General features: G+C 33.1%; 2 protein-coding genes and 1 non-coding gene across 5 annotated transcripts; 2 read left to right on the forward strand and 1 right to left on the reverse strand.

The window, feature by feature from the left end:
* Positions 1 to 2055: 2055 nt before the first annotated feature.
* LOC105787906 (uncharacterized) lies at positions 2056 to 4147 on the forward strand. 2 transcript variants are annotated; one of them, XR_008190743.1, is made up of 5 exons: positions 2056 to 2189; positions 2606 to 2677; positions 3634 to 3737; positions 3813 to 3896; positions 4017 to 4147. It is a non-coding gene; the product is annotated as an uncharacterized LOC105787906 (transcript). The 2 variants fall into 2 exon arrangements; XR_008190742.1 differs by having other exon boundaries at positions 3634 to 3896.
* Positions 4148 to 14153: 10006 nt separating this feature from the next.
* LOC128035547 (uncharacterized) lies at positions 14154 to 16716 on the reverse strand. Its single transcript, XM_052625418.1, has 2 exons — positions 15948 to 16716; positions 14154 to 15298 (listed from the first exon to the last, which is right to left on the reverse strand). The coding sequence occupies exons 1-2, from the start codon at positions 16714 to 16716 to the stop codon at positions 15177 to 15179; spliced, it is 891 nt and encodes a 296-aa protein (XP_052481378.1). The 3' UTR covers positions 14154 to 15176.
* An 898-nt stretch (positions 16717 to 17614) lies between these two features.
* LOC105789797 (germin-like protein subfamily 1 member 13) lies at positions 17615 to 19842 on the forward strand. Of its 2 annotated transcripts, none has more exons than XM_012617148.2 (3): positions 17615 to 18386; positions 19008 to 19106; positions 19188 to 19842. In XM_012617148.2, the coding sequence occupies exons 1-3, from the start codon at positions 18293 to 18295 to the stop codon at positions 19739 to 19741; spliced, it is 747 nt and encodes a 248-aa protein (XP_012472602.2). In that variant the 5' UTR covers positions 17615 to 18292; the 3' UTR covers positions 19742 to 19842. The 2 variants fall into 2 exon arrangements, with proteins under 2 accessions (XP_012472602.2, XP_012472603.2); XM_012617149.2 differs by having other exon boundaries at positions 19008 to 19103.
* Positions 19843 to 20958: the final 1116 nt, after the last annotated feature.

The raw sequence follows: 20958 nt of genomic DNA on the forward strand, positions 1-20958 counted from the left end.
ACAAAGTAGTAGCCATTTAGCGAACTTGTTTTTATGGGTCCGCAAATGCCAGTATGTACTAAGTGTAATTTTTTAGTGGCTTGCCATGTTGTGTTTGCAGGAAATAGAGACCTCTCCTATTTTTCAAGCTAGCACACCTCTCATACATCTTCATGTTTAGCCATATTTGATAAATTTTCAACCAAGTCATTTTTGGACATATGACTTAAGGATTTGTAGTCAATATGTCCTATTCTTTTGTGCCACAATTTTGTTTCATCTAGCGAGCTAGTATATGCTAGAGGTGTTCATGGGCCAGGCGGCCCGGCCCGGCCCGATGGCCCACCCGAAATATGGGAGGGCTTGGGTAAAAATATAGGCCCGAAATATGGGCTTGGGCAAAAAAACGAGGCCCGATTAAAAAATGGGTCGGGCCTCGGGCACCACTTTTTGTTCTGAGCCAGCCTTACCTACCGAATAATAAATATTTTTATTTTTATTTTTATTTTTAACTTTAAAATACTTTTAAAATACTTTTTTAATTTTTTAATTTTAAAATTTTTTAAAATACTTTTTTAATTTTTTAATTTTAAAATATTTTTAAAATACTTTTTTAATTTTATTTTAATTTTAAAATAAAATTTTGGTATTTATTTAAAAAAGCAGTAGGGCTGGGTTCTGCTTATGAATTTTTCGGCCGGGCTGGGCAAAATTCTAGGCCCATATTTCGGTGGTTTGGCTCCTGCCTAGGACCCGGCCGAAATTTTTTCAGGCCCGGCCGAACCCTACCCGACCATGAACACCTCTAGTATATGCTGTTGAAGTTGCTAAGTTCCAGTTGACAACAAAACTTCTGTCTGCCATCTTTGTTGATATAAGCTCACATCCACTTGGATCAATAATTAAACATTTGTTGTCCTTGAATACAACATAATAGTTTTTCTCAAGCAGTTTTCCTACACTTAGTAGATTTTGGTCTATGTCAGGGACTAAAAGAACATATGTAACAAGTTTAGTACCTGATGGAGTTTTGATCCAAACATCTTCCTTTCCATCTTCTTCGATATACTGGCCATTTCCAACTTTCTCCTTGGAATGGAACCTTTTGTCAACATTCTTGAAGATGCTCGTATCTGCTGTCATATAACTCGTACAACCACTATCTACTAGCCAATTCTTTCTTACTTCGCTGGAGATCTTTTTAAAATTATATATTAATTAAGTTCTTATATAATTGTAAAAGAGGGGTTAAGGGTTAAAGGTTAAGGATTAGGGGTTATGGATAGGTAACTATCTATTTTTTATTGGACCAAATTATAACAAATAAAAATGAAATACAAAAACTAAAATCATTCCACATCGAACATCTAGCAAAATAGTTACATTTTAGTTAGGAAGAAATATCTCTAATAAAATGGAGATTAGATCGAAAATTAATAATATAAAATCATGATTAACGTCTTAATCTTTAATAGAAATTTGATATGTGAGAGATTAATTGCTTACATTGGATAATTCTAACTTAATAATTAATTGCGACCATTTAATATTTTTTTCTTATTAAAATTTATGATATTTATTTTGAGAGTACTTAGTTTTTTTAATAAAAATTAATTTAAAAAATAAGAAATATTTTATAAAATGACTTAACTAATAATTTTTAACAGATAAAATAAAAGATTTTTAGTAGAGAAAAATAACGTCGTTTTGTTTAAAATAAAATAATTTTTTAATAGATAAAAAATAAACAATAGCCATACCCGTTCCCTTTCTATTCACCAAGTCCTTTCTTCTATTACCCTTTCCCCTCTCCCTTTCTCTCTTTCCTCTTCACCTAACCCTATCAAAGGAACCCAGCTTTCCATCTCGCTACCAGATGACGATGATTTGAACTCCTTGACCGTTTTCTCTACTTCCCCTTCTTCTTCTGCTCTCCAATGGTTATCCCCGCCGCAAACGTATAACAAAAAAAAACCCTTTTGTTTATATCCAATGCCAGTGTATCCATGCGCATTATGTCTTTTTAATTTGTAACCAAGACTATCAAGGTCCCTGAAGGCTTCGATTATGAGCTATACAATAGGAACGACATCAACAGGATTTTGGGTCCTAAGGATTCTTCTATCTCTTTCAAGGATTCTACTTGTAGGTGCTTTGGGTACATGGTTTCCAAGAAGAAATAAATCTATACCATTGATGATGACTGCTTTGTAAGCTCAACCCTCGTCTCTTCCCCCTTCTATTTTTTGTTTTTGAGTTTTGGTGGGTTTCTCCGAAAACAGTCTTCATTTTAAAGATCTGGGTTTGATCCAACTTTTTTAATACTGTTTTACTTTTGGTTTTAAGTCTCGTGTAGAGCTTCACAGGAGACCTTGTATATGACACTTGTTTAATATATTGCTAATTAGTTTAAATTCTTGGTAGATCCCAAAAGATGTAAATTATGTATGATCACAATCAACTTACTTTTGATGAATAAAAATGTCGCAGGTTAAAAGTTGTTTATGTTGCCTCTGTTTTCTTCGATATATATAACTTCCGTTCCCTTCTTGAGTCTGTATGGACTTTATAGTTCAGAATTTGTGTGTTAAGAATTGAGTTATTCTCTTGTTTCTAATGCTTGTAGGTTTCTTGTGGTTCTCCTTGTAGCATGCTGCTCATTTGTTGTTATTGGTGGTTTCCTGTTCTTCAACTTTAGGTAATGTATTTCAATATTAATTTACAGATGATTGTGGAAAGTTTATGGTAAATGATATGTTAGCGTAGTGAAGCTTTTTTATGTACAAATTTTGTTGCAAAATCTTTTATGCCTTGATTATATTTCTTAAAAAATTTACCTCTTGATGTATGGATGTTTAGATCTTGACTTTGATTTTGGAATTTTGCATTTTGTTTGCTGTTTTGGTCACTTTAAAAAGATGTTTTCTTTAATGTAGTTTCCTATCTTTTATTTGCTATTTGGATCTGCAATTACATAACATCTTTTGATTTGTGTTCCATGTTATGTTTTCAACTCAATTCCTGCTTTGGTTTGTCCAAAATTTAGTCATTTACCAATTTAATATAAGCCTTAGCTGCCTTTCCTAATAATGTTATGAAACATAGTATTTTCTTCTTTTTTATTGTCTTTCATGTTTGATTTGTAAATTTTGAAATGTTGGTCGGTTTTTGGATGCATATTATGTGTGTCTAATTGCTTTAGAGATGATTTTAGAGCTTATATTGAAGACATATGGCATTTCATTTGGTAAGTTTAAGGGCTAAAAAAGAAAAAAAATTAAATGGAGAACTAAAATAACTTTGTTATAAAATTAAATGTGTGTGTGTGGATTATATCTTGCTGAAAAAGTTTGCTCCATGTTATTATCGTATTTTACATTTTCAACATTTTCTTGTGATGGCAACTCTCTTGTCTTGTGTTAGAACTTTAATTATTATTAAATCAATATCTGTCTCTGACATATACTCCCAGTTATGCTAGATGTTGGTACTAACAATCTAAAACTAATTGAAGACCCATTTTGTGAGTAAAATATGTGCTTATTTACTTTGTTATTCATAGAATGGAACATATGAAATGCTTGGTGGTACTTTGTTTTATTTACCGATTATGGAGATTTCTTTTGACATGTTTCTTTTTGGGGGTTTAGACAGATTTAGGACTAAGACAACCAAGGTTAGAAGGGGAAGAATATTTATCAATTATTGATGAGTACATCGAAGCGGTTTTAACACGTTGGCCTAAGGCTATTGTACAGGTTTCTCTCTTTCAGAAGTGAGACTTTTGTTTTATGCTCATACCATGATGTTTATTTGATGGTTACCCCATTTAGTTTGAGGATTTTCAAATGAAGTGGGCCTTTGAAACTCTGAAACGCTATCGGGAAAGGTTTTGCATGTTTAATGATGACGTACAGGTGAGCACTTGGCCCAGCAAGTTGCTACTTTTATGGATAGGATTAGATTAACTTAGATTGCTACAGCATCACTATGAATGCCACCAATATTAGAAAGTTGTGCTTACTTAATTTTCTTAGGGAACTGCTGGAGTTGCACTTGCTGGATTGTTAGGAACTGTAAGAGCACAAGGTCGATCTTTGGATGACTTTCCAAACCACAAGATTGTTGTGGTGGGAGCTGGAAGGTATTTGGCTGACTTATAAAGCTTGGTCTTTCAATCTTTCACCATAATTTTTCTACGGCTCCTTGTATCCATTCCCTCACAACTTTATTTCTCATAAAAACTTTTCTTTCGGCTTCCAAGGGGGCTTGGTGTTCTTAGCATGGTCTGTTCAAGTTGTTGTAAGGATGACAGAAATGCGTAAACAAATGCACGTAACTTCTTCCTACTTGATAAAGATGTACAATTTTGTACCTCCTTTCTAGCTTTTTTCATCCTATTTGTGCAAAGCCTTTTATGTTCTTTTAGATATGTAATGTCCTTTCTCTTGTGTAATGAAGATGTGGATTTTATGAACTAATCATGTAAAATGTTTTGCTAGAAAATCATCTCATGATTTCTTTTTATGATATCTACTTCATTCATAGTTTTCTTTTTCTTTTAGTTTCTTACTTCTATGAGAAAATCATTATGGTTTGACTCTAGGAATCTAAATTTTCTAATTTTTAATTGTGTTATTAATTTATTATTTTAAATTCTAAAACTAAATTCATTAATTTTTATATTTAGTTTTAAAGTTAAAATTTTCATAGAAAATTTAATTTAAATAATATTTTTTATTTATCCTTAACAAGTATATTTAAAGTTCAAATTTTAAAAATAAAACATAATATAATATTTATCATAAAAAAATATTATTTGATTAAAATATATATTTTTTAAAGGTTACGTTTTTAGCGGCGTTTCTGCAAGAAGCGCCGCTAAAGGTTTGTTCTTTCGCGGCGTTTGTGATAAAAGCGCCGCTAAAGGTCATGTTCTTTAGCGCCGTTTGTGACAAAAGCCCCGCTAAAGGTCATGTTCTTTAGCGGCATTTGTGACAAAAGCGCCGCTACAGGTCAAGATCTTTAGCGGCGTTTGTGACTAAAGCGCCCTAAAGGTCAAGATCTTTAGCGGTGTTTGTGACAAAAGTGCCGCTAAAGGTCATGTTCTTTAGCAGCTTTGTGACAAAAGCGCCGCTAAAGGTCATGATCTTTAGCAATGTTTGTGACAAAAGTGCCACTAAAGGTCAAGATCTTTAACGGCGTTTGTGATAAAAGCGCCGCTAAAGGTCATGATCTTTAGCGACGTTTGTTCACATTAGCGGCGTTGTCTATAGCGGCGCTTTTTGCAGTGCTTATGAAAGCGCCGCTAAAGGCCTAAAAAAATGCCGCTAAAAGTTTATTTTGCTGTAGTGAGAGTTCGCAAGGTGTGACGAGCTGGGCTTCGCAGGAAACTGTGAATATTAGTTCTTCTGCTTCTGCTATCTATGCCTCAGCATTTTGTTGTTGAGTATGCCCTTTATTTTTTACGTACTTTCTTTACATAGCTAAACTATTTGCAATTTTTGCATTGAGCATTAGGCCTGAACCAACAGAACTTCTTAAGATGCCCCAACCTTTTGCAATGTGAGCACGGTGGATATTTTTTCTTTCTATCTTCTTTCTTTGACTTCTTCTTATCTGACTAGTTCTTTTTTTCTTTCTAACTTGAAGAGCTCGCAACATTTTTGTTTCTGGCTTGAAAAGCTCGTTCAACACGTCCTTCTTCTCTGCTTGCCCCTCTTTGTTCTAGAGCATCAGAGTATTGATTAGCTATAAGAGTGAGATGGTTGATAGATCCATTGAATCTCCCAGTGAGGATATCTTTGATTTGTATCTCTCAGGAAGTGTGATAATCACCTTCTTAACTACTCGACTATATGCAAACTGGTCACTTAGCAGTCTTATCTAGTTCACCACTCCCATGATCCGATCTGAATATTGCTTCACAGTCTCAGCTTCTTCATATTGAGGTTTTCAAAATCTCATCTGAGATTGATCATCTGCTGTTGCCTTGTCCTCTGTGATCCCTGGAACTCCTCCTTGAGCTTATCCCAGCTTGTTTGGGAGTTTTACAGGCCATGATTCTTGTAAAGATCACGTCTGAAACACCGTTTTATAGGCAAGACATTGCCTTGTGTTTTTTGGCACATTCCTCACTGTGTTGTTTCATTTGAGCAAGTATGGGATTTGGCCTCAACACTGGTGGTTCTATTTTAGCATTTAGAACCTCCCAAAGATCAAATGCTTGAAGATAAGTTTTCATTTTTACTACCCAAATGTGGTAGTTTTCTCCTGTAAAAAACAAGGGGTGGTGGTGTAAAGTTTGCTGAAGACATTTTTATGAAAAAAGGCCCTCAAAGATAAGTGGCTCTTGATACCAATTGTCAAATATTTGATGAAGGAAAGATTGAAATAGAAGAAAAAGGAATAAAAAATTTTGAAGAAGAATCAGCTTGTTAGCTATTATTTCATTAAAAACTGATTGCAATGTTTACAAGAATAAGAAAGCTTAAATAAGCTAAAAACAATAATAAAATAATTATAACTTGGCTTAATCTAGTGACTAGATTCATATAACTTTCTTTTCTATTGGCTAATTTCAGTCTAATCAGCTGCCATAATGTCTAATAAAAAAGTTATTATTGTTTCATTGCAAGTTGGCAACTTGCTGAGTGAAGAGCTCGTAGGCGAGCTCACATTTTTTGGTGAGCTCGTAGTTTTGATGAGCTCGTAGTTCTGGTGAGCTTGCAATTTACATGTATGGTCATTTCGCAACATAAGCCTTGGTTGGGGTTTGGGCAAAAGATGGTCTCAATGGGGCTTGTGTAAAGTTTAGGCAAAATGGTTCTAAACTTCCGTTGTATATGCTCGTTGATACTGATGCTGCCTTGAGGCCACTAGGAGTTTCAATCTCTGGTCTTAAGCTCCATTCTTTTACCGGCTTGGTTGATGTCACCAAAGTGCCTACATAGTTTTGTTGTAAAAGCAAAATAATGGCTTCTGCAACACTGTTTCGACATCTAATAGAATGCAAAGGATGAAAGACATGAATTTCAATTTCACTTGCTATAATGAGGCATGCGGGGGTTGGATATCTACTTACTTTTGCAATATTCCAGTTTTAGACTATTTTAAAATTTTAATTTATTCAATATTTACATTAAATACGAATATTACTATCCAAACCCTTATGATATTTTCAACAAATTTGGGTACCGCTTTTAATATATTATGATATAATATAACTTATTATTAAAATATTTTATTGTCAATGACCCTATCTATTGAAAATTATATTGAGTTATTTGATTTAATGGTTGCTTTGGATGGGAACTCTTGGTATAATTATTTAGTTGTAACTTAAAAAAAGATTATTGGTTTTGGTGTAAAAGTCTATGATATCAAATTAATTAATGAAAATTAAAATTTTTATCACACATGTATATGTGAGAAAATCACATATTTAGAATATAAAGACGTGTTTAAAATAATATACAATAAATAATAAAAAGTATGGTTTAGAATTAATTAATAGTAACACATGAAATATGTATGATATTAAAATTAAAAAATAGATTAAGTTGTGAGTAAAATGAAATTTAAACATAAAACACATCAAATTAAGAATACTAAATGAGTACAATTGTTTATCATTGTTGTGTCATCAATCCTGAGTTGATACTTGAGTTAATTTGTGACAATAACTCAAACAACAACATTATTAATAAGAAATTATATCACGCGTGTATGCATGTGGAAACCAAGTATTTAAAATATATATATACAATTGATGGAGGTAATAAATTGTGCATAATAAAATTAAAACATATAAAGAAATAAAAAAATGGTTGAGTGGCAAATTTAAAATTGTACCAATGCAATTGGTTTGGATTCAAATCTCACAATAGGCATAATTTTTATTAATAAAACTAAAGTACCCTTAAATAATGTAACTTATTTTAAATACAGAATTTTATTTTTATAATTTTCCTAACCAAGTTGGTGCCACAGGTGGTGCTCAATTAACCTGTGACACCAACTTAATTAAGGAGTTTATTAATAGTATAAATACCAAAACATTCTCATAGTTGAGTGGTTTACTCGTGTAGTTTATCATTTATTTATTTAATAATTTTAAAATATGTAATTGCAATAAATATTCACATGTATATTAATAAATATTTTATTAAGAAATTAGAAATAAACATATAGATAAAAAATATTAATAAATATAGAGATAATTATATCCAATGTCACTAAACTATTAGTAAGTTTACGTTTAGTTGCTCAACTTCAAAAAATTAAAAAATGGTAATTGAAACGAAGCTTTCATTTAAGCTATTGAATTATTTGAAAGTTTTTATTTAAGTCACTGAGTTATTAAGCTCTTTTATATATGTATAAAAGCTTGGTTAGCGAGCTTCAAGCTACGATTCGATGATCGGGATGGCAGATCAATACCCATTGATGAGTAGAAGAACTTTAGATCCAAATTGATTAGATGGTCAATGTTAGAGATTGAATAAGAAAGTTGTTTGGATTTTGGTTTGCAAATATGTGACATTAAAAACTATTTCATAAAAAAATTGAATTGTAGAAGAGAAGGGGAATGAGAGCTTCGATTGATGAAGATGGTGTGTACAGAGAAGGTTATACAATGATGATTTTAACAACTTAGTGACTTAAATGAAAAATTTTGAATAGTTCAACGATCATTTTGTAACTTTTTAAAGTTAAATGACCAAAACTTAAATTTACTAATAATTTAATGACCTTAGGTGTAATTTACCCATAAATATAATATCGTATAGAGAACACATTATCCATGCCTAAAAATGTTACATCCACCAATATGAATAGACCCTAATATTTACAAATCATCCCATTGCAATCCATAGTAAGTATAGAAAATTTTGAACATTTTTTATTTTTATCATATTACCAAATTCACATTTAAAAATATTTATAATTTAATTTAGAATTATTAGTTATGACTCTATTTAAAAATAATGACAAGTTTATTGACTCTAAAATAGAGTTATAGTTTCAATAAAAGTCTAAGCATACTCATTATTATTAAGTCAAAATAACTAATAATTAAGGTTAAAATATTATTTTTAAAAATCTTAATTTTTATAAGTATTTTTATTTTCATATTTATTAACGTAGTAAAATAAAGTTATAACTTGAATAAAAATCTGAGTATATAAATAGAGATTGATTTTATCTTTTGATTATCAATTAGTGTTAAAATTATATACCAATTACAATTTAAGTTTAAAATCTATAAATAGCATTTATATTTCAAAATAAGTATTCGAACGACAAACACAACGGAAAGCACCGGAGAGATATGTAAGATCATTTTAATTGATGATAACATTATATAATATTATGTTGTTTTAAAAAATATATAAGTTGCTTATTATATGCGAAGCAAGTACCTTTTATACTTTTTTTACTTCTTTCTTGTTGTTGTTATTATACATGAAATTGTAAATGGATGAGAGAGATTTAAAAAAACAAGTAAAAAGGCTTTATCATATAAAATTTTAATAGTTACTTTTTAGTCATCATTATAGATGTGTTTATTAATTTAATGTAAATATCTTTTGTAATTATTATGAATTATTATAATTAATGCATGTTGTTTTGTTTTTATTTTAATTTATTATTATAATTTATTTTCTAATATAGATTTAAATTTTATATATTTTAAAAATTATTTATTTTAAATATTACTTGTTATATATATTATTTTATTTTATTTTATTTTTAATTTATAAAAGCGTCTATTCGCGAAAGAAATCTAGTTAAAAAAGAGAAAACAGAAGAGAAAAACATACTTTTGTATCCACCAAGTTGTTTAAATTAGAATATTTATGACTATTGTAGTAGTGTGTGTTTTGTATCCACCAAGATCAGCTGTTGCTCTTGGAAGGTGTAGAGAAAGGAAAACTAGGAAAAAACCAACCATCATAGCCTTCAAAAACAACTTTGATTGTGTTAGAGGGAGATGAAAATGTTTGAGCTGATATCCAAGTTTTTTAGATGACTTTCACCTGCTAATATTTCTAGACAAACTTCACTTTCAATATCTTTTTACAACAACTAGCAAGATGTTCTTGTTCAACTAGAAAGCCTCAACAAGAAAATCAGGATTGATGGGTGGATTTCATCCAAAGACTGCATTGGCTATTGTAATGACACCAAGATTTTGGCCGCTCAAAGCAACAAAACCAATAGCATAACTTTTGATAGAATACTAACAAAGAACTAATCAAAAGAAATCAAACTTAATACCGAATTTCGTGTGAATCTATTCTTGTTTTCATTAGAAGCTCAATATATGTATTTATACAACTCTCAGTAGATAACTGCTACTAACTGACTACTAATAATTTCTAACATATACTAATAGCTACAACTCCTTAATTGTTTTAACAAACTCTAACATTCACCTAACTTCTCAACCTTCGAGACCCAAAGAAGATGCTGAAGACGACAAAACTAGGATGCTGACAAGGGTTTCGTAAGTATATCTGCAACCTGATCACAGGCAGGAACCTCTCCTACGATAAGAGAACTAGCAGCAACTTTTTCACGAACAAAAAAACAAATCAAGCTCGACATGTTTGAAACTTAAATGTAGATCCAAATTAGCCACTACCACCACAACACTTGAGTTATCACACCATATGGTAGGGACATCAGCAGAATAAAACTTTAACTCTCGCAACAACGAAACCAATCAAGTAACATTAGTAGCCGTAGCTGCCAACCCTCTATATTCAACCTTGGCTATGGAGCGAGACACAACCTGCTTCTTTTTGGAACACCAAGAGACAGAATTTCCCCTAAAGTAAAAACAATAACCTGAGGTGGATTGTCGATCATCAAAGTCCAAGCCCTAATTAGCATCAACGTAACCAACCAATGAGAGCCTCTCAGAGGGCTGAATGATCAAACCATAGTCGATAGTACCACTCAAGTATCACAAAATAAGTTTAAGGGCCACAAAATGAACATTCGCTAGAGCATGCATAAACTGACATAGATGATTGACCGCGTATGCAATGTCGGGTCGAGTGAGAACAACATATTGCAATGCTCCAACAATACTTCTATACTCACTAGGATCTTTAACCAAAATGCCCTCATCCTTAGATAATAAAGGAGTGCTAACCATGGGTGTATGAACACCCTTAGCACAAGTTATGTGACACCAATCAAGTAAGTCAATAATATACTTCGTTGACATAAATGAAGACTCCCAGTGGTTGAACGAGTGACTTCAACCCCCAAGAAATAATGAAGAGATCCCAGGTATTTTAGGGAAAACTCGGTGTGTAGTTGTTGCACAAACATATCAATGCCTCTAGACGAATCTCCTGTAATGATGATATCATCCACATAAACTAACACATACATACAAGAATCATTATTGACACGAATGAACAAAGATGCATCATATTTCAAAAGAACAAAACCCAAGGATTGCAGAAAATTTTTCAACTTATCAAACCATACTCCCAGAGCTTGTTGCAATCCATACAAGGCCTTTGTCAATCGACAAACAAGAGGTTGCCCATTCACGTCATGTTGAACATACCTAGAGGATTGGTGCATGTAAACTTCTTCAATGACATCACTATTGAGAAATGCATTATTCACATCAACTTGACGGATCGACCATGATTTGGATACAGTAATAGACAGAACGGTTCGAATGGTAGCGGGTTTAACAACTGGACTATTCTCGAAATTCACACCCTAGTACCTTAGAACACCATTTAGCCATTAATCAACCTTTCTGGTAAGCCATGGTACCATTGGGATTTCTTTTTACTTTAAACTGTCATTTGCAACCAATTGCCTTCTATCCTAGTGGCAAAGGAACTAACTCCCAAGTACGATTTTTGTAACACCCTTTACCTGAGACCGTTACCGGAGTCGAGCATGAGGCGTTACTTGACTTAACTTAAAAGTTCAGGGCATAAAAATTTACTTTCAAAATTAATTTCACCAATCACAATAAAGCTATCCACCTCCACAGCAGTCACTAAATTAATTATAACTCAAGCTACGAAACTCGAAATTTAGATCCGTAAATTTTTCCTGAAACTAGACTCATATATCTATTCACCACAAATTTTTCAGAATTTTTGGTTTAGCCAATTATTACAGTTTATTAGTTGAATTCTCCCCTATTTCACTGATTGACTATCCTGACCTCTTGTCACTAAAATTCAATTATCTCATTGTACAGACTTCATATAATGCTTCCACTTATTTATACTTAAAATAGACTCATTAATTAATTTAAACATATAATTTATAACTCATAATTCCTTTTGTACAATTTTAATGAATTTCAATAGTCGAATAGGGACTTCAAAATCATTCTAACCCTGTCTCACTAAAATTCAAATATCTAAAAGTATATAACTCTTTTGCTTACTCTATTGTTTTCATGTGAAATTAGACTCATTCAGCTTTAATTTCATATCTCACTAAACTTCTAATTATATTTATACTGTTTTTGGTGATTTTTCAAATTTACATCAATGCTGCTGTCCAAAAACTGTTCCATTGAAATTTTTTAAAAAAAATTCAATATAACCCCTTTATAATTATCTAACATTCCCTGCAAATTTCAAATCACAACCAATTTCAGTATTTCAACTACTTCACTTGAATACTAATGAAGTTCAACCAATCAACCATTTCAAACTAAAAACATGTATATTTCAATGTCTAACACAACCATCACATTCAAATTTACTTTGCATACTTAGTCATTCATTCTATTACTTTTTACTTCAATTCCTTATACATGCCATATAAATCCAAAAAGTTGTTTAACAAAATCTACCGGAGTAAATCTGGATAGTGTGATTCTTGATGTAGATCCGATCCTCTGAATGTATAAATACGTCAATCTACAAGAAACAATAAACACACACAAGTAAGCTTATAGAAAGCTTAGTAAGTTCATAGGCACAAAACATAAATCTTACCAAACATTTATACACTTATACATTATACACCATTACTAAGTTTACCTGTCAACCACAATCTTTGGTGAGTTCCTTGGTATAAACTCACTACTACTTATTCTTTTACCATAATTCCTTTGGGCCCATTTGTCACTTACCATCCTTGATCAAAATTAAGGAACTGTTACGGAAAATTGAGTACTTCACTTTCACTTTGCCATAGTATAACTATGGTCTTACGTATGATCACTTATCACTTGTCCCTGATCAGATAAGTGTAGCTAGGCTACCACTTATCACTTTGTCACTTGATCAGATAAGTGTAGCTAAAGCTACCACTTATCACTTTGTCACTTGATCAGATAAGTGTAGCTAAAGCTGCCACTTATCACTTTGTCACTTGATCAAATAAGTGTAGCTAAAGCTACCACTTATCACTTTGTCACTTGTCACTGATCAGAAGTACTCAAATCCGGCGTTCCGCTCAATTTGATCATTTATTCAGTTTTCGTATTTTTTTATTTTATTCTCATTTCATCAATAAATATATATTTCATCATACATTATATAATTCATGAAATTAACATTTAATCATTAAATTTCAGCCATATGAACTTACCTGGGTCGATTTGTTGAATTTGTAAAAGTTCAGCGACTAATCAGCTACTTTTTCTTTTTCTTGACTTGTTTCGGGTTCTCGATATGATTCAAATATATGAAAAACCAGCTTGTTTCAGACCTCCTATGGCGTTTTTGCTGATAAATTGTGAAGAAATCTCTAGATTTTTCACTTTTGTCTTTGTTTTATATATATTTAATTTGTTAAGTTTCCAATTTTGCCCCTGTTTCTCCTTACCTTCTGCTGATTTTTCTTACCCAACTGTCCAGCCCATATGATTTGGGTCTAATTGCCTTTTAAATCCCTCCTCATTAGTCACTTAAGCTATTTAATCACAATTTAACAAATTTTACACTGTTTTCAATTTAGTCCTTTTTAGTTAATTAACTATTCAAACGTTAAAATTTTCTAACGAAACTTTAATACCAACTCAATGACACTCTATAAATATTTCTAAAAATACTTATGGCTCGGTTTAAAATCTTTGAGGTCTCGATACCTCGTTTTTGATTTTAATTATTTTAATATTTATTCCTAGTATACTATTTACTATTTCAAAAATTTTCCTAACTTCACATTTAACTTATTCTCACTAAATTAATAATATTTTCTACTCATTTGTCAGATTTAGTGATCTCGAATTACCATTCCGACACCACTGAAAATTCAAGCCATTACAATTTCGAATAAGAGCATCATACTTATCTTGAGCCGCCACTCGCCACTTTTTTATGTACAAACGCTTTATCAATCGTACATGGCTCATGATCAAGTAACGCAACTATCAAAGCTTTAGGTTTGAAGATACCTGCTTTGGACCAGGTGATCATACAATGTGTATAGCCTTGGGGTAGTGGAGTATCTACTGTTGGTGATAGACAACATCGATGTGGGGGAAGAAGTGCTGCTACCGTGATCCAAGGCACCAACGTCATTTTTCAAAGGTGACAACTCAAGTGTGGGAGGAGAAGTGTTGCTACTGGGACCCAAGGCACCAACATCATTTTCAAAAAACGGTGAGTCTATGACACCATGAGACGAAACCGTAGGACTTCATATGTCGGCATCTCTGTTAGGATACTAATGTGATTGAGACTGTACAAGAGGAACAAACGCGGTAACACAGTCGGTTGTTAAGGTAGAAGGTGAAGAGTTTGTAGCAAACAAAAATCAATTTTCATAAAAAGTAACCTGTCGATATACAATAATTTTACCATCAGACGTAAGACATTGATATCCTTTATGCTGAAAACTGTAACCCAAAAAGGTACAAGGCTGAGACTGAAATTCCAACTTGTGATTATTGAATGGGCATAGATATGGGAAACAACAACACCCGAATATTCAAAGATGACCATAAGTAGGGGACTTACCATAAATAACCAAGTATGGAGGCTGATCACGTAAGACCGCAGTGGGTAAACGATTTATTAAATGAACAACACATGAAATGACATAACCCTAAAACTTCATTGGTAAGTTCGTTTGAGCAAGTAACATGAGTCCTACCTCAACAATATAACGATGTTTTCTTTCTACCACACCATTTTGTTCAGACGTATGGGGACAGGTAATTTGATGAATGATACCATGCTGAGTTAATACAAATGTGAATGATCAAAACTCGCCACCCTAATTGCTTTAAAAGTGTTTAATGTCTTTCCCAAATTGAGTATTAACCATTCTGTGCAACTGAATGAAACACTCAACAGCTTCATATCTGCGTTGAATAAGATACAACCACGTAAAATGACTAAAAATATCAATAAAAGAGACATAATACCAATTACTACCACATGCAACAGCGGTAGGTCCCTATAAGTCCGATACAACCAATTCAAAAGGAGATGTATATATAGTAGTAAAATCCGTAAAAGGCAACTTGTGAGATTTTTCTTTTTGACAAACAGTACAGACATAAGCAAGTTAATCTTTATTTGCAACAACATTACAAGTTTTTAACACGGGCTGAACAACACGTGTCAAAGGATGACCAAGACCATGATGCCACAATTCGAACATATCAAACTTGGTATGGCTTGATCCTAATTTAGTACTATGTGCGGACATATCAGCATCTCCATAATTTTTAGCGGTAATAGGGAAAACCGATAAAATCCATCATGAGTGTGGCCCCGTAACAATATTATCTAAGTCTGAATATCCTTAACCACACAGTAAAAAGGGTGAAAATAAAAAAACATTGTTCTCTCGAGCAAATTGTGTAATAGACAATAATTTTTTACGAATACTTGCCACATGTAAAACATTAGATAAATGCAACACCTTATTTTTCGTAGAAAACGTAGCATTTCCCACATTTGTAATAGTAGCATGCATCCCATCACCTATTAAAAGCAGAATATTACCTGAATACCGTGTGGATGTATTCAATGCCAAAGCCGCTTGACACATGTGATTGGTAGCTCCCGAGTCAGGGTACCATGATGTCGAAGCATTATTTATTATGGGTAGAGGGACATATGGCTCCACATGATTTATAGTTGGATTCTCAAAATTCGGCCCATAAGCAAACCCGAATGCAGTAGCATTCGATGTATTTCCACTAGAAAATTTGGACCCTAAGAAATCAAGGATCCGAGAAAACCCAACACATGACTGAGGGCTTATGGGAGTACCTTGGCCGAACTCCCCAAATGGAGCAACACCTACAAGAGCAGGCCCAATCAGTCTTCGCATGTCGGGCTGCAAGGTCCACGAAGCCCCTCCTCTAGCAGCATGCCTATCTACATGTGAAGCCTGCAAAACACACGCAGGCCCAACCTGCAAACGAACTTGCCCATTAAGGGTCATATGGTTGACCGATGGCCTAGCGCTATAACCCAAAGGAGGACCAGAATTAGGGTTAAAAAACCCTTTCGTCGCAGCATCAAGTTGAAAGCCAGCCATTTCTTGCCCAGTTGCTGTGCCCCTCAACAATGCTGGCGTCGAAAAACCATCATATTGCAGATCAAAATGGTAGTAACACCGTTGGGCTAAGTTACCATGGCGACCATAGATCTGACACTGAACATGCCCTCTGTAACTCCGACCACGGCCACCATAGACAATGCGACCACTCATCGGAGATGACATCAACATCGGAAAAGCACGAGCCGCATCGGCAGAGCTCACCATGTTGACCTGAATCGGGCTATCAAATGCAAGTTACTTTTAACGATTTTCACAATCCAGAAGAACTTTCACCAACCAATCAAGGCGCATTGGCTCCGGCACATTATGACAACCGCGTCAGATTCAATAGAAAGTCTGGAAAGAACCACATCAACCTGCTCGCTAGCGGTCAATGGGTGGCTGGAAGCAGCAAGGAGATCACAAAGGCGCTTAATCTTGGCCAGATATTCAGTGACAGTAAGAGTTCCTTCTTTAAAGCATGCAATTCATGTTTGATTCTAGAGATCTTAGCACTAGAGATAGCAACAAACAATTGAGAGGCCTTACTCCAAACCTCGTGTGCTGTCGATGTACTTGTAAAAGACGAAAGCAGATCTCCACTAATTGTGGATAAAATCCAAGAAGCAAGTAACTTATCTTGTTGGTTAAAGTAGATAAAATCAAGACTAGGAATTGACTTCCCTTCTAAATCAGGAACAAATCAAGGTGGAACAGCGACCATGCCAAGAACAAAAATAGTTAAGTCATACGTTTCAATGATCAATTTCATTTGATGTTGCCATTGAATGAACGTTTCTTCTTTCAGCTTCACAATGTCATGGCAAGGAAAGGATTGGACCACATGGCAAAAAACATTATCAGCAACACCTTGTGAGGGTGGATGAAGACTAGTGGCAGATGGTGCGGAGTTGACTTCATTGGTGGACATAATAAGAGCGGTCGACATTGGAGACCAAGAATAATCACCTCAGGAACTAAGCAACTGATACCATGATAGAATACTAACAAAGAACTAATCATAAGAAATCAAACTTAATATTGGATTTCATGTGAATCTATTCTTGTTTTCATTAGAAGCTCAATATATGTATTTATACAACTCTCAGTAGATAATTGCTACTAACTGACTACTAACAATTTCTAACAGATTACTAATAGCTACAACTGCTTAATTGTTTTAACAAACTCTAACAGCTTTGGTTTTCCCAACATTAAATTGAAAGTGAATGAGACCAATACTGATACATCTCCAAAGTATTGGACTTTGGTATTGAGATGATTATGGGGGTTCGAAGTAACCAAGCCAACATAGAGTACGCGCCCTCCACAACGACTAGGATTTCGATGGCACGAGGGGTTGAAGCCACCATTTGGTGCGTAGCTAATGAGATGTCAAGAGTGCCAAGTCTTGGCATTTGGGAAATATTGACCGGAGTCGCAGTTGATCCCTTTGGATTTGATGCGTTTCTAAAGTTGTTAAGCCCTGAGAAGAAGAAATCTTCTGCTTTGGCAAGCCTTGGGTCCTTGCAGCACTTCCCATTATCAAGCACTGCATGAAAAACATGTTATTTCCATATTATGCCATTTAAATCTCATAGATTGTTTCAAATAGTTTAAGAGCAACAGATAAAAGATTAGATGCATAGGCAAATGGGAAAACCATAGTCAAGAGAGAATGCTAAGAGGAAATGAGAATATCACATCTCTGCTATGGAACTAGTCATTTCTGCCATCCCTGTAGTACTTGATTAATTAGACTTGATCCTTTTGGTACCTTGACTTCAGCAGATATGCAAGGATGCTAAGGCAATCCAGGCCATACAAGATACAATTAATAGTTATTGTAAAACTTAGCAGCTGGGCAGATTCCACATGCTGCTTCTTATTCAAATGTAAAATTCTGCATTTTTTAGTCATTCATTACAATATGATGCTGGCATATATATTTGATCTGATCATGTAAAGATTTTTCATGCATCTAAGTATAAACATATGCAGTTATATACAAGCTTTCTGATTCTTACTGTCCAAGTAATGACATCTAGGTGCTTTGTCTCTGATTCTCATCAAATCAGGGATATATTTTTAGGTACATAGGAAGCACGAATCAATTGAGCTAAGTTTTGAATTGTTGGTGCATTCAGACTCCGAGAACAAAATTTCTTGTAACAATACCGAGTATGAGTATCTACGTATTTCATTTTTAATTTTTTTCATATATTCATATGGGAAGATTAAAATTCCATGAGGATAAAGGCACAAAGTAGCTGAAGAATGATTGAATTAAGATTTCTCTAAAAAGCAATAATCATTATATACATAGACTTGCTAAATTTTTCATTTGTTTTATTTTCTTTTTTTTTAATTAAAGAATGAACACGATAATGGAGCGGTTCAGTACAAACTGCAACTGTGTTATCTATAAATAGACATGCTTCCATCCTTCATCCCTTATCAAGTTGAAGACTGTTACTCAGTACTTAAAACCATGAAAGCTGTTTATTTCCTTGCAGCATTTGTCCTTTTGGGTTTGGCTTCCAAACTTGCCTCAGCCTCTGATCCCAGCCCTCTTCAGGATTTCTGTATAGCAGTTAATGATGCCAAAAATGGTGGTATATATATATATATATACATGTTCTTTTATATTCTTTGGATCTTCATCTTGCCATAATATTCTCTTTCCATTTATGCAGTTTTCATTAATGGCAAGTTGTGCAAGGACCCAAAGCTTGCAACTCCAGAAGACTTCCTTTTTTCAGGGCTCAATATTCCAGGAAACACATCAAATCAAGTAGGATCAATGGTCACTCCAGCCATTGTTTCAGGACTTAACACTTTTGGTATATCTCTTGTTCGAATTGATTTTGCACCGTACGTTGGTCTAAATCCTCTTCATACACACCCTCGTGCCACCGAAATCTTAGTTGTTGTCCAAGGCACACTTTACGTCGGTTTTGTTACGTCAAACCCATATAATCGTCTCTTCACCAAAGTGCTATACCCTGGAGATGTCTTTGTTTTCCCACTAGGTCTGATTCACTTCCAGTTCAACATAGGGCATACCAATGCGGTTGCCTTTGCTGCTCTCAGTAGCCAAAACCCGGGGGTCGTCACCATTGCAAATGCAGTGTTTGGCTCAGACGCGGATATCAATCCTGATGTTCTTGCCAAGGCCTTTCAACTGGACAAGAATATTGTTAACCAACTTCAATCCCGGTTTTGGTCGGATAACGACAATAGGAATTAATGTTAACTTCTACAGCCCCATCAAACTTAACTATGTACCCAATTCTCTGCTATTGCTAATTTTATTTTACATTTTAATTCAAATTTAATTACTCTTTTTAATTTCGCTTCATCATATATTTTGTTTAATTCTTTTATTATTTTATTTTCATTAGATATGATGCCATTCATGCTCAACCTGTGCTATATACTATATTAAACGAAAATATTTTAATATTTATTCATAACATAATAAATACAACCAAATAGCGTATAATATAAAAATTAACATTAAAATTCAAACTTAACACTTTATTATACACAATGCGGGTATGCAAACTAATTTTAAATCTATTTACTTTAATAATTAAGTCTCATTATAAATTTTAATCATATCGATCTTTTGACATAATAATGTCTAGAACTACTCATGGCCCTTCCCCAAACTCTTAAATATGAGTGGATAATATGTTTCAAAGATATATTCTTATTTTAACAATAATACTAATACCAATTGAACTAAAACTCAATTGATATAAAACTTCAAATATTAAATTAAAAATTTTAAAAGTCTAAGTATTATTCTCAATATATATATTGCATTACAACTAGACCTAATATATACGGGTTATTCGTCTCATTATGTCAAAAAAATATTTTCAAAACTTTTAAATTATTCATAAACTTCCCAACCCCTAATTGATTAAATTTAAAGAATATTGCACGACTTGTAACCTCAAGAAAGCTACAACAACAATGGTGACATTGAATTAATACTTGACTAACTTAACAATATAATGAGTAATAAAAGTATTCTTTCAATATATATATGGGGTAAATTATACAAATGGTCATACAATTATGTTCATATTTTTATTTTGGTCATTTAATTTTAAAAATTTTAATTTAGGTACTAATGTTTGAATTTATTTCTATTTTGGTTACACGCCATTAAATTGATAACAAAAATCCTTTTTCTAACTAGTATAATAACATATTTAGTCTTCAATACTTACATATTCTATTCATTTGATCTTAATTCTAAATAACTCAATAAATTTAATCCTTCACATTTACAAATTCTATCAATTTGATACTCAAACCTCCTACTAAAAATTTGCAACTTTTAAAATAGAAGCATCCCATATCTATAAATTTGTACCAAAAAAAAGTTCTCCAATAAAACAAATTCATATTAGATGCGAATATGAATTTCGATTCAACTATTCTCTTAACCTT

The sequence above is a fragment of the Gossypium raimondii genome, chromosome 2 (assembly GCF_025698545.1).
Source record: "Gossypium raimondii isolate GPD5lz chromosome 2, ASM2569854v1, whole genome shotgun sequence".
Taxonomy (NCBI): domain Eukaryota; kingdom Viridiplantae; phylum Streptophyta; class Magnoliopsida; order Malvales; family Malvaceae; genus Gossypium; species Gossypium raimondii.